The 13,054-nt window shown below is 44.9% G+C and overlaps 1 protein-coding gene across 1 annotated transcript in view; it reads left to right on the forward strand.

Annotated features, from left to right (window-relative positions):
* Positions 1–2,523: 2,523 nt before the first annotated feature.
* ARHGEF38 (Rho guanine nucleotide exchange factor 38) overlaps positions 2,524–13,054 on the forward strand; it is a gene marked incomplete at both ends in the record, with an annotated part of 83,420 nt that continues 72,889 nt past the window's right edge. The window contains one exon of the mRNA XM_084251781.1: positions 2,524–2,719. Within this exon, the coding sequence (XP_084107907.1) occupies positions 2,524–2,719 (196 nt within the window). The remainder of the gene's footprint in view (positions 2,720–13,054) is intronic.

Here is a 13,054-nt window from a genome sequence, read left to right on the forward strand (position 1 = left end):
AATTTAAAAATTACAGGAAAGCTTGCTATGATGCTGGTTTTGAAAATACAAACTTGTTGCAATGAAACTGGAACTAGGAAATTTCCTTCTATGTGACTATCCACCCCTCGAAAAACTATATGAATGCAAAAGACTGTATCCAGATGCCCTGAGTCACATGGGGGGTACCCAGTGCTCACACACACACCGTCAAACTGAATAGCAACCTCAGATCACCACCAGAGCTCAGAGCCCGCACCAGCCACCTCTGGGGGTGTCTTCCAGCACCCCACCTCTGCCCCATCAGCTGAGGTCTGCTTCCTCAGCAACCTGTGCTTCATTTTCAAGATGAAGGGCCATTAATGTTGTTCTATGCTTGTTCCTTTACCATGTCACCAGTGAACCTGTGCCAGCATTTTTATTTGTTTTACCACTTTTTTTTCAATTTTGCTATTTTTTATTCAGGAACCCTTGGCATAGCACACTATTTGTGGTATGTTTGTGAGTATAGGTTCACACCTACACAGATGTAGGCCAGCTTTTTGTGTAGTTTTGTCTCTGCTTTTTATGGGTCCCTGACAAAATTCTCAAGGGTGGTATCCTGAATCCGCATCTCCCTGAGTCCTGCAGTTCTACTATACCTAACAGAGTGTGTCTCCTAGCTTCCAGGTGAACCCACACACACACACACACACACACACAGTTATATATAAACATGTATATGTGAAATATGTGATGTTAGAATACTACTGAGATGTTTTTAACATGAATCAAAAAAAAGGTTCCCTTCTTTGCAGTGAATGTGCCTTTAAAAGCATTTATGAAAAGTACTTGGGAAGGTGTGTTAAAAAAAGATTGCCAATTATATTAAATAAAACCCATTCAAGGGCCTCCCCGGTGGCGCAGCGGTTGAGCGCTGGGTTGCGAAGCTGCCCGCGGCCTCTGCAGCGCCGGTTCGATCCCCGGCTGCTCCCCGGCCACCAGAGGAGGGTCCCACATGGCGCGCAGACCTCTCCTGCCGCCCGCTGCTCCCCTCAGCAGTGTACTTCGGTCCTTCTGCCTGCTCTGCTCCCCGCTCTGGCTCTGGTGAATTCTCTCACCCTCCCGCGCTTCTGACTGTACCCAGTGCATGTATAAACAAAAAAAAAAAAAAAAAAAAAAAACAAATAAAGAAAGAAAGAAAACATGCCTCTACAAAAAAAAAAAAGTATTAAAAAAAAAAAAAAAAAAAAAAACCCATTCAATTGGCCGAGCTATATATAGATGTCTCTAAAGTGGGTGCAGATTTGTCATTTCTCTTTGAAGATAATTATGCAAACTGTAGTCAGCCCACACAACCTAAGTTAGAAAAATGCTTTTTGTCTTTTTTTTCTCTTTATCCTGAATCATGAAGCACGATTCAGAAGGGGCAGTGTGAAGCTGAATTTTCACCATCCCGTTACACAAAAAGAGAAGCAATCTTCCTCCTTGGGGGCTTCCCTTTCTTTAACGAGGGCACACCAGACTCTGGGCATTCCCAGAGCTTATGAGAATTCCCCCTGGAGAAATCTCAGATAGGAGGAAAAACAACTGCATTAAAATTGCTGAAAGGCCCATCACTCTGCTTTCCCCCCACCAGCCCGTCCCATCCTGCCCAGTGTCTCTTCTCACAGAGCTGCCTTCTGGGGGTACACTGTCCATCTATGAAAGGGATGGGAGGAGACCATTGGGCAACACCATCTGAACATGGTGCTGCCTCCTAAGAATCAGGACTGGGAAGGTCAGGGAGGGATGGTGAGAGGAAAGGAGGGATTGCAAGGCCTCTGTGGAAGCCCCTCCTCACAGAGCCTGGGCATGACCACAGGCAAAGCCCTGCCTCCTCAGAATGCAGATCTGGGATCCAGATCCAGATCCAGGTTCGCAACCTCAGTTTTCAGTAAATAACCTCAGAATGTTGATGCTTAAGGCAGAAGCCTGACTTAGTCCTTCCAGATGATTCTGCACTGCTATGATGCAAATGCAAATCCCCATAGTCCCACACCAGATCCCAGGTCACAAGTGAGTGACTCCCTCTAAAGCTGCAAGCTGCACACCAGCCTGTCTACCTCCACAGCAGACCACAGCAGCTACCTGCACAGGTACCTGTACATGCACCTGTACACACCCCAGGCACACCTTAAGCCCAGAGGCTGCAGGTGGCCCTCCTGCCTGCTTCCTCCTGCCTCACCTGGCTCACCTTCCTTCCCCCAACCCCCAGCCTTGCCCCACACAATGGGATTTTTGTTTGCCTCAGAGCATGTGACAGGCGGCCCCTGCTTTGCCTAGCTTGGCGCTGCAGGTCTCTCAGGTAACAGGTGGCAGTTTCCCCTGTTGGATTCTAGGTATAAAAAAGAATGACCTCATAGGGGTGGAGCACTGGGACTCCGCAGAGGTGGCAGTCACAGCCAGAGCCGCCTGGAGTGGAGCCGGGTAGCTAGTGGGGACAGCTCACCTGGGCACCTGGTGCCTTGAACCTGCACGCGGAGGCCCCAGAGTGACCAGCCCCTGCAGCCGCTCTTGACTCAGATGGAGCCCAAGGAAGCCACTGAGAAAGAATGCCTGAGCACCAAGAAAAAGAACCTGACCTTCTTGAGGCCCAGGCTCTACATGCTGGAGAGAAGGAAGACGGACACTGTGGTTGAGAGCAGTGTGGTGGGGGACCGCTCTGGTCCCCTGAGGAGAAGCCAGTCAGACAGGACCGAGTACAGCCAGAAACTGCAAGGTAACCAAAGAGCCTCGCTGCCCGGCACTGCACCCCAGCGCTTCCCTTGCTGTTGTTGCATTTTCAAAGAGCACATATAAGGTAGAGGAGACTATTACCCCTCCCTAAGGAGGAAAATAAGGAAATGAAAGGAAATGTAATTCAGACATTATAGGAACAAGCCACTATGTGCTCCAATAGTTAACTAGTCAGTTCCAAATTATTCTTAGCATTGTTGGTTTTTATTTCTGGTGAGAATTATGTCTTTTCTGCTTCCTTCCCTCTTCCACCCAACTTAACCAGAAAGCAACTGATTTAGGACTCCACAAAAGACAGTTGATCTTAATGGACAGATGTCACACCATGAGAGTGGCAGGTAGTTGTGCTGACCCGTGGCCGCGGTTACCTGTAACAGGGGGCAGGAAACTGCAATCACAGCTATGCGAATGGGTGGTATACTGTCAGCAGAGGGTATAATGAGATTTGCTGAAAATCACTAAGGGGTTCATTCCTTTAGAGTAAATCAAATAAGCCAAATATGGTAAGAGACGTTTAGCATACTGAGATGGAATGACTTTTGAATTAGGACTGCAGATTATTCTGTGATGGTTACCAGGTAATTGGGCACCTTTTTTTTTTTTTTAAGATTTAGTTAGTTAGTTATACAAGAACCAGGGTATAGGCCAGATTCGAGGGAAGGTGAGAGGATTCACCAGAGACAGAGCAGGGAACAGAACAGGCAGACTGATGAAATGCACCACTGAGGGGAGCAGCTGGCGCGACAGGAGAGGTCTGCCACGCCATGTGGGACCCTCGCAGGCCGGCCAGCTGGGATCAAACCAGCGCTGCAGAGGGTGCAGACAGCTTCACAGCACTGGGCTCAGGAAGGCCCTGGGCACCATTATTAAATATATCCTCTGTTGCAGACTCTCTATCCTTTCCACCCACCCACCCTTTGAGTTTCTCCCTTTCTTGAAGAAGGTCATTTTTTCTAGTAAGCTTCATTCTGAAGCTGTTATTGTGTGTGTGTTAAGTGTGTCCTGCAGTCTCTGTCATGTGGTGCCCAGGGCCTTTTTCCCCTGCTATGCACACATGGTGTGTGAGTCTCATGCATGCCCCCACTACCCACCAGGAACAGCCATTCTGCACCCAAAAAGCTACTGAGAGGCTAAAAGGTCAATAAAAGATACTTGCACTTCGCAGGTCTCTTTTCTCAAAAAAAAAAAAAAAAAATGTTTGGACTTAGCTATGCAAATTAATTACATGAAATAAATTTAAATGAACTCTAAAAATTCCTACAGTGAGTTAGTGCTTTGAAAAAATCCTGATGGCTCAGGATTAAACTGCAGAGTCAAGTCTTATTCTTCAAGAATTTTTTTTTTAATGAGGAAGGCACACTGTTTGATCTCTGGAATTAATTATTCTCAAGGCAGTGGGTAACTTGGAAATAATGTAAAATTTAAAGTCATATACATATAAAGACTAATTTGGGCTCTTCAATTCATATCTGCAAAACATTGAACAAATTACTTAAACTCTCTGAGTCTCAGTTTTCCTATCTGTGAAAGCAAATGGTATACTGTCAGCAGATGGTATAATGGCATTTGTTGGAAATCACTTAGGAATTCATTCCTTAAGAGTAAATCGGGTAACATCCAAATATGGCAAGAATTGCCATATATAGTTGCTGGGAGAATTAAATGAAATAATCGCATGAAACACCTAGAAGACTGGCTGGCCATGGAAAGTGCTTAGTAAACATTCCTTATTTTCAATTTCAGGGCCATAATGATAGAACAGGTCCTGCCCTCTATTAATACAAATTTACTGATCTACTAATCTATTTCAACTCTTTGCTGTTCTTTGATGAAGAGCCTACATATAGAAATTCAGGAAAAGACACTGCTTTATCCCCAGCACACGTCTCTTCCATCTGAGATTCCCTAATTCAGCATCTTTTTGGTTGAGATTTTTAATTAGCAAAATAAAAATGGAAACTGCTTTTTTGCTCTTCACTCCCTAAATGTAACTTAAAAAGTGAGTGGCCATGGAATACAGCCCACTGGTCACTGCATGCTCTGTGGAGGGCTCGGCTTGTGCCCTCTGGATTCTTGGTCTCCCTGTGACTGGAACGATCTCATTGAAGGACAAAGGACAGACTCCAGAGTGAATGTTGCTAGAACTGTCTGTGGTGCAGAACAATCATCAGGGAGTGCGGAGCAGCACTGCAGAGCTGTAGTGATAGGCTGGCCTCCTGAGTAGTCACAATCCAATTCTGACAGCACCTCTGGCAGAGCTTTTGCGGAGATGCTGCTGTAACTGCTTTGGCAACAACAGGAGGTGTTTCCTCATTAAGATTCAAAGCAATCAGTTCCATGGGTTTGCCAGGCTTTACACTAGCCATTACCATGCAAGTGACCTCACATCCCCTCAAGAAGCACTTTCCAAGTGAAATGCCAGGGTGCTTCCTCTGCCAGTCTTGGAATAACAGTTCTACTGAGTGAGCCTTGAGCAACGGGGAGGGCTGAGAGAGGTCAGTGTGGGCTCCCGTGGCCAGCAGCTTGGGGTGTGTAGCTGGGTATCCTCCCGTGCTGTGCTGCTATTTGTCTGATATAGCCCATGGCTTTTGTCTCTGGAAGCAAGTTCTGAGTTCTGGGAAACATGGGTCTTTTCTGGTGCCCCTGGACCACCTCCGACTCGTGCTTTACACAACTCAAATTTAGTTGTGAATCCTAAATTGTAATTTAAAAAAATAATGGTACACCAGGAGAGAGCTACTGGATAAAAGAAAGAACATGGTTCTCATGAGCATATCAGGAACTTGGTGGAAGGCCATGATCACATCAACACAGTCATTCCATGAACCTTCAGGCTGTGCAGTAACAGTTGTAGCCTGCTGCTGCCAGTGGCCCTTTAAGTGCTTCAGTGGATTCAATCAGTTCATTGGCATTTATGGAGGATGTTATCTGGTAGATACGTACCAGGAATTGCAATTATGAGATCATTAAGGAAAAAGGTCTGACCTTGTCCCCAAAGGGTCTTAATGTCTCATTGGGAAAGAGAAGACAGGTGCCCCAAAGTGGCATGATGGAGTGAGAGGTGGATCATACCCACCTGGGGGAAATGGTGTGTTCAGGGTCAGGGGGAGGAGCTCCCAGGAACACTCCCAGGACACGATGAGTGGGGCTGGGGAAGGCTCAGAATGGAGAGAGGAAGGTATTTTGACTTCATCACTGTACCTATCTCTGTCTGAAATGATGTGGTTTGCTTGTTTACTGCCTATTCCTGACTCTTCTTTCCTCTCATCCCCACTCCACGAAAGATGCTCTCTATGGTAGTAAGGCAAAGGTGCCCAGCCCACAGTGAGTGGCAGGGACCATCAAAATCAAGTGAAGGCCTTGAATGATCTGACCACCCAGGGAACTAGGCTGAGAAAAGGCCCCCAGGCCTGAATTAAGAGTCCCTGGGTCATCCTGTGTGAGGATACAGGTCTCCATTAATAAAGATGATTCTTCAGTAAAAAGAAACATACCACAGACAAAAATGTACAGAATTATTTAAATAAGAAATGATTCTTGGTGGAAGCCTATCTCGTTGCTGACTCTACCTTTTCTATACACGAGGCCACACCCTAATACCACCCTCTCCCATTCACTATGTGCCACCTACCCTGGCTTAGCTTTCAAGTTGCTCTACCACTTCCTGCCATTTTGCTAGCAGCACAGTGAGTGACTGAAGCAGGTGAATTTACTGGTCAGTAGTAAAAGCTCATTTCTTTGGGAAAGGATTTTGTATAGGATCATGTACATGAACTCTGCCTTTGAAATTTGGTTATATATATATTTTTAAAGATTTATTTATACAAGAACAGGGGTACAGGCCAGATGCATGGGAGGGTGAGAGGATTCACCAGAGACAGAGCGGGGAACAGAACAGGCAGACTGACGAAATACACTGCCGAGGGGAGCAGTAGGCGAGACAGGAGAGGTCTGCCACGCCATGTGGGATTCTCGCTGGCCGGCCAGGATCAAACCCGGGCTGCAGAGGCTGCGGACAGCTTCACAGTGCGGCACTCAACTGCCTGCACCACTGAGAGGTTGCCTAGTTTTAACAGCTATATGCATGTGAGTCTCTGTTTACACAGATTATTTACCTATCACCTATCTATCTGTGACACACAGATGCTAGTATGAGTGTGTGTGTTTCACACAGTTCTGAAGTGGTTCAATTTTTTATAAAAATTTTAAGAACATTTAGCAGTCTTGTCGGAAAACCCCGTATGGTTGATGTACAGACGTGATAGGATTCCTCTCAGCATGGGTGCTTTGGACTTCATATTTAATTCACAAGTTTGGGCACAAATTCACAAGTTTGGGCACAGTCCCCAGGTGACAGTCCGTGTAGGGAGGCCTTGGGGGGATGTTACATTATGAGGCTAACCTCTTGATCAGTGTCCCTATAAGAAGAGACACAAGAGCTCTTGCTCCCTCTCTCCCTGTTCTCCACCCCATAATATTAAAAAAGACAACCAGCTGCCATCCAAGAAGGGGTCAGTTCCAGGTCTACCAGCACCTTGATCTTGGACTTCTCAGCTTCCAGAACTGTGAAAACTAAATGCTCTATGTCTAAGCAGCCCAGCCTATGGTCTATTTGATATAGCAGCCCAAACTAACTAAGCCAGTGGGTCAGTTACTTTAATCCTCTATGGCCACAATGAGCCTCTGATGAGTATCAGTGAAAGAGCAAGTGACGGGGTTGGTACTAGGCCATTACTTGCTGCAAGTCCCAAGGCAGCTCTCCAACCCACAGTAGGTCATGTGCATTGTTTTTCTGTGAGGGTTATCTTATTCTTGCTACAAAAGGATTGATTGGTTATTTTTGTTAAAGCCAAAAGTTTTCTTCTTACGATTATAACAATGCACCTAGTGCATTGTGTTGTGCATTGTGCATTGTCTAGTGAAGAATAACATATTTTGGTATATGTGGACCATTGGCTCAAATAAGAAGTCAGACTTGGCAAGACTATGGGAACATTTAAATCTGTGATGATTTTTAAGGCTACAGACTCACCTATAAGTGAGCAGGAGGAGCTGTTAACACTGGCGGGTTTGGTAGGGTTTGCTCAAGGCCAGGGAAGGGTGGGATCATCTACCGCCCTGCTGTGGGGGCATCAAGCTGAGGTGCTGCCTACTCTCTGAGTGCTAACTCCTAGCCCTTCACCTGCCTCAGCACACCCTTTACCACAAGGGGAAGTACTGAGATCGGTAATGTGACACCAGGACAAATAAGGTGTGTTTCGCAGCTGGAAGGGCAAATCTTCAGAAAGGTCAGGCACTTTTAAAACTCAGTAATTCCCACCTCACATCACATGCACATGCATACAAAGGGAAGCACAATATTTTACTTTCCTTCTTTTTCAATAAAGATATTTTGCAGTTTTTAGAAGAGACATTTGTACCAAATAAAGTGGAAGGCCCAGAAATCAAGAAAGCAAACACAGCTTCTAATCATACTTTTTTGTCCAAAATGAACAGGTTATCAAAACATGAAAAGAGACATCAAAAAGGAGGAAAGAAGGGCCTCCCCGGTGGTGCAGCGGTTGAGCGCTGGGTTGCGAAGCCGCCCGCAGCCTCTACAGTGCTGGTTGGATCCCCGGCTGCTCCCCGGCCACCAGAGGAGGGTCCCACAGGCGCGCAGACCTCTCCTGCCGCCCGCTGCTTCCCCCAGCAGTGTCCTTCGGTCCTTCTGCCTGCTCTGCTCCCCGCGCTGGCTCTGGTGAATTCTCTCACCCTCCCGCGCTTCTGACTGCACCCAGTGCTTGTATAAATAAATAAATAAATAAATAAATAAATCTTACAAAAACAAAAACAAAAAAAACTCCCAGACATTTAAAAAATAAATAAATAAATAAATAAAATATTTTTTAAAAAAAGGAGGGAAGGAGAGGGAGAGAAGAGGGAAGATATACTAAGCATGAATAGAAATATACCTAAAATACTTGGTTTAAAAGAACCCCTTTTTATAGAACTCTTCTCGGCTCCATGCTCACATTAACGTCAGTGCTGCTGTGGCTATCTCTCCATGAAGGTGAACTTCCTGCAAGAACTACTGTTCTTGTAAGCTCCATCACCTCGCAGATACTGGGCTGCAGGTATATAGCAACCCTCTGTGGCCCCCACTCCACCAAGTAGGTGAGGCATCCTTGGGGTCAAGTTTCTGACAATCTGGGACCCCATTCTCATTTTTAGACTAGGGTCAGAGTGTCTGGGACCATGGAACTTTCTGTTCTACAGGCCTGATACTGGCTATGAGGCCTCAAGACCCCTTGCCATCCCTTCCCAGTCTATCCTCCCCTGGCTGCTGTGGTTGCCAGTTGGACACCATGCCCACCAGGCCTCTCAGGGTGGCAGAGAACTGGCAGAGAAGGGGTCCAGCCTTCAGCTCTGGGGAAGTCTCCGTGAGCCACAGGGGCTCCCGCCAAATGTCAGCATGACATACTGAGGGACTGAAAAAAATCTAAATTTGAATTTTGTTGTCCACAGTGTTCCAGAGCGATGTTTGCCAAAATATAATACATTTCATTAATCAATATACCAGCTTGACAGCATGTTGGTCTGTTTGCACAGTTGCTTGAGCCGCCCCCCCCCCACCCCCAACGGGAGGTTGCTCATGCATGGTTTTCAGCTGTAACCCTGGGTGAGGACACAGCTTCTATGCCAGGTTGTGGAGAGTGAAAGGGAAGGGCCGGGAAGGGGACAGGGAGTAAGTGTCATCTGCCAAGAACTATGTGAGTTAATGCGTTCACATGACTTGATCCCAATAGATTTTCAGTTCTGGTTTTATGCTTGAAAAGGTACACACGTAGGGGAGGAAAGGCCCTCCCTGATGCTCTTAGGTTGGAGAGCTGGGTCTGTGAAATGGACAGGCTGGACAACAGGGGAAAAGTGAATGCCCTGTTAAAAACAAGACAATAGGCCCCAAATGGTGTCGCTTATACAAAGCCCCAGGCTTCCAAACCAATGTAATCATAGTTTACCAGAAATGAACTCCAAAATCTCATAAGGGAATCTGCCCAGCTATCCCCTAAAGCAAGGGGACAATTGCCAAGACCAATCTGCTTTTTGTCCAGGGTAACTTCCTTGTCCATACCCTTCTGCTATACAAGTCTCATTTCCTGTGGCATTTTGGAGCTCCTTTCCATATGCTAGATTGGATGTTATCTGCTTCGAAAATCATTAAATAAAGCCAAATCAGTTGAGTTTTGTTTTTTGAAAACCTCCCAAAAGTGGTGAGATTTGAGAGCATATATGTTGTCTTAAGAGGGGAAGGGAAGAGGAGAGTAATTTTAGGGAAGATGAATGAGCCCATAGCAGAACAGATTGGCGCTATGGTTGTGACCCAGTTTCTCTGGTATGGGAGTGGTTTCAGTCTCCTCTCCTGCGATGAGTCCATCTTGCCCAGTTGATGAAACTCCAGGAAGAGGATGTATGACAACTGAGTTTCTTTCAGAGAATCTGTCTTTAGGAAGTGAGGGGATGCAGAGAAAGCCTCTTCCAGCATCTGCTGCTTTTTCACATGTTCACTTCAAAATAATTAACCTACCAAAGTGGCCTATTTTGGAGAAGCAAGTCCTGAATTTCTTCAGGTGATAGCTTGGATTTGAACTCAGGTACCTTAAATATTTGCAAAATGAAATGCATGTAGGTCACTGAGTTAATAGACATTTTATCCTCACGATTTGTTAGTAATGAAAAGTTGATGTGATTTGCTGGTTATGGCACAGGTCTGTAACTGGGTGATTTCCGTGGCTTCTATGGTAAGCTTGGTCTGCTGCCTTTTTCACTCTGGAATACACATTGTCTCTTTGGAATTATTATGACATTCCCCTGCCCGAGAGTCGCTATTTAATAAATGGTTTTTGTCATTGTTTAATTGTCAGGAAACAAAATTACAAAATTAGGTAAAGCAAGTCTACCCTGTATTAATAATAACTTAATGATCTCCATTTTCCACATCCTTGAATATCTTGACACTATTTCTTTAATTTTTATGCCTGCTGCCATTTATTTATTTGCATCTCAAAAAAAACTTTTTATCCAAAAACCTGAACACTCTATTGTATCACTGTGGGGGTTGTGGGGTCTGCATTTGCAAGTGAAAAGAACGGAACGACATACTGGAAACAAGCTCTCTATCTGGGTAGGTGGTTTCCACAGCATTGTCTGAAGTCAGCCTAGATTGGGCGGCTTAACTTAAATGCTGCAGGAAAATAGAGTGTTATGATTAAAGGCCTTTGTCACAGTTTGTTCTGAACAATTTCTTTCTTGATTAATGAATCAGAGAATAAATAAGACTGCGGGAACAAGAGCTGACGCCCCTGACAGAGAATGTAATCTTGACTGTCTGACATCCAGCTCCCACTTCAGGGAAAAAAAACGTGAAGGCTTCAAGGCCATGTTCTCTAGCTACTGCTCTAAGTACCTGAGTCACACACATCCCCCCATCCCTCGCTCAAACCCCCACACAGAGATTGTCTTTCCCGAATGCCTCTTAACGCTGGGTCTCCAAGGCCAGTAAAGACTTCTGCTTCTGTCTTTGTTGTGAAATAGTTGATGAAGACATTGTGTGCCTCTCTCAGTGCCTGGGAGTTTTAGTCAAGGAAAAACTGCCTCTTTTTGAGAATTAGAACTTGTCTTCCTCCAAGATAAAAACAAGGAATTTACTGTATTTAGCTGCCTGGAGCTTAGAGTCTAATTTGTACCTGTTGTTATAGCAGCTGCTTCCCCTGCCTAAGAATGTCTTCCCTCAGATCTCTATACACATGGGTTCTAGCGATGAGGTCTCTGCTCACCTACTTGATGAACCCTTCTCTGAACCCTTCTGCCCAAAGAGGGGTAGGGAGGAAAAACTTTCTTTATCCTCTTAGGTTCGTTCTGTGGCTAAGACCTACCTGTGAGTTGAAATGACTAAAGACAAATAAACAAGAGGAAAATCACATAAATTTTACTTGATGTTAAGATTTTTATGTGATACAGAGAAGTATGAAAATCCCAAAGCAGCAGCTAGACCCAGGTGCTAACTAAACCATTTTAACAAAGAGCAGTCAATTGTAGAGATGTGCCAAGACAAAAGAGAAAGGTTAGCCTAGGGTGGTAAACCATAGGAAAGTGAACAGGAAATGTGTGGGGAACGAATGGAAGAGGGGGCTAATGCAGTAAAGTCTGTTTGTCCGACTTGTACAGCCTGATATCAGCTCCCCAGCTTCAGGGGAAGGGAAATGTCCTCCTCTTCCCGATACAGGGATATTTCTCCCAGGAGATGCAGACCTTGCTTTAAGGTAGAAAGGGGGAGAGTAAAAGGCCCTACCCGCATCTGCTGTTTCTCAGTTGATTTCAGCTCACATCGTCAATATGCCAACACAGCATAATTTGGGGATATATTCTGATCCTCTTCAGAGGCATTCACATACTTACTGCTCCCTGAAATCATGCTTTTCTATTTTTGCCTTCTCCATCCATTTGAATATAATTCTTTTGGGGAGTAGATTACTTTTAGCATTTAAACATTGCCGATATTAAGGTAAATGCTCAATGACTATCAGTGATTAAAAAACATTCAACAACTGATTCAATATTGATCCTTAAGATTACATATTTGGGCCTCCCTGGTGGCGCAGGCGGTTGAGTGCAGTGCTGTGAAGCTGTCCGCAGCCTCTGCAGTGGGAGTTCGATCCCGGCAGGCTGGAGAGATACCCACATGGCACGGCAGGCCTCTAATATCTAGTATCTCAGTCAGTCTGCCTGTTCTGTTCCCCGCTCTGCCTCTGGTGAACCCTCTCACCCTCCCGCACATCTGACCTGTACCCCGCCCGGTTCTTGTATGTATAAATAAATAAATCTTAAAAAAAAGACAGTGCTTTAAAAAAAAGATTACATATTTGTCTTTATAATTGGTCATTCTCATCTCCTCTCTACTTAACCACAGCCCACTTTGAGATTAGCTGCTCTAAGTTCTTTTTCTGTAAAGAGGGAATATAAGTAATTAATTAACTTAAAACTCCAAGAAAACAGAAAGAATTTCTTGATTAAACAAAATAGGGTCTCAGTTTTAATAACGATATCCAAAGAGCATTTGCTAGGTATTAATAAGTACCAGATATTGATCAGATTCCCAGAATATAAAAATAAATCAGAAGCTTGCCATGAGGAGGAGTTGAGTTATATCTCTAAAATGCCAAAAGAAGCTGCTTCTTCGCCTTCTGGCTAAGATCAAGTGTAGTATCTGTTTTTATCAGCTTATAGTGTCAAAACAAAAAAACACTGACATCTCAATCTTGAAATCTTTTTTGGTTTTGGG

Source organism: Talpa europaea (assembly GCF_964194135.1).
Source record: "Talpa europaea genome assembly, chromosome: 13".
Lineage (NCBI taxonomy): Eukaryota > Metazoa > Chordata > Mammalia > Eulipotyphla > Talpidae > Talpa > Talpa europaea.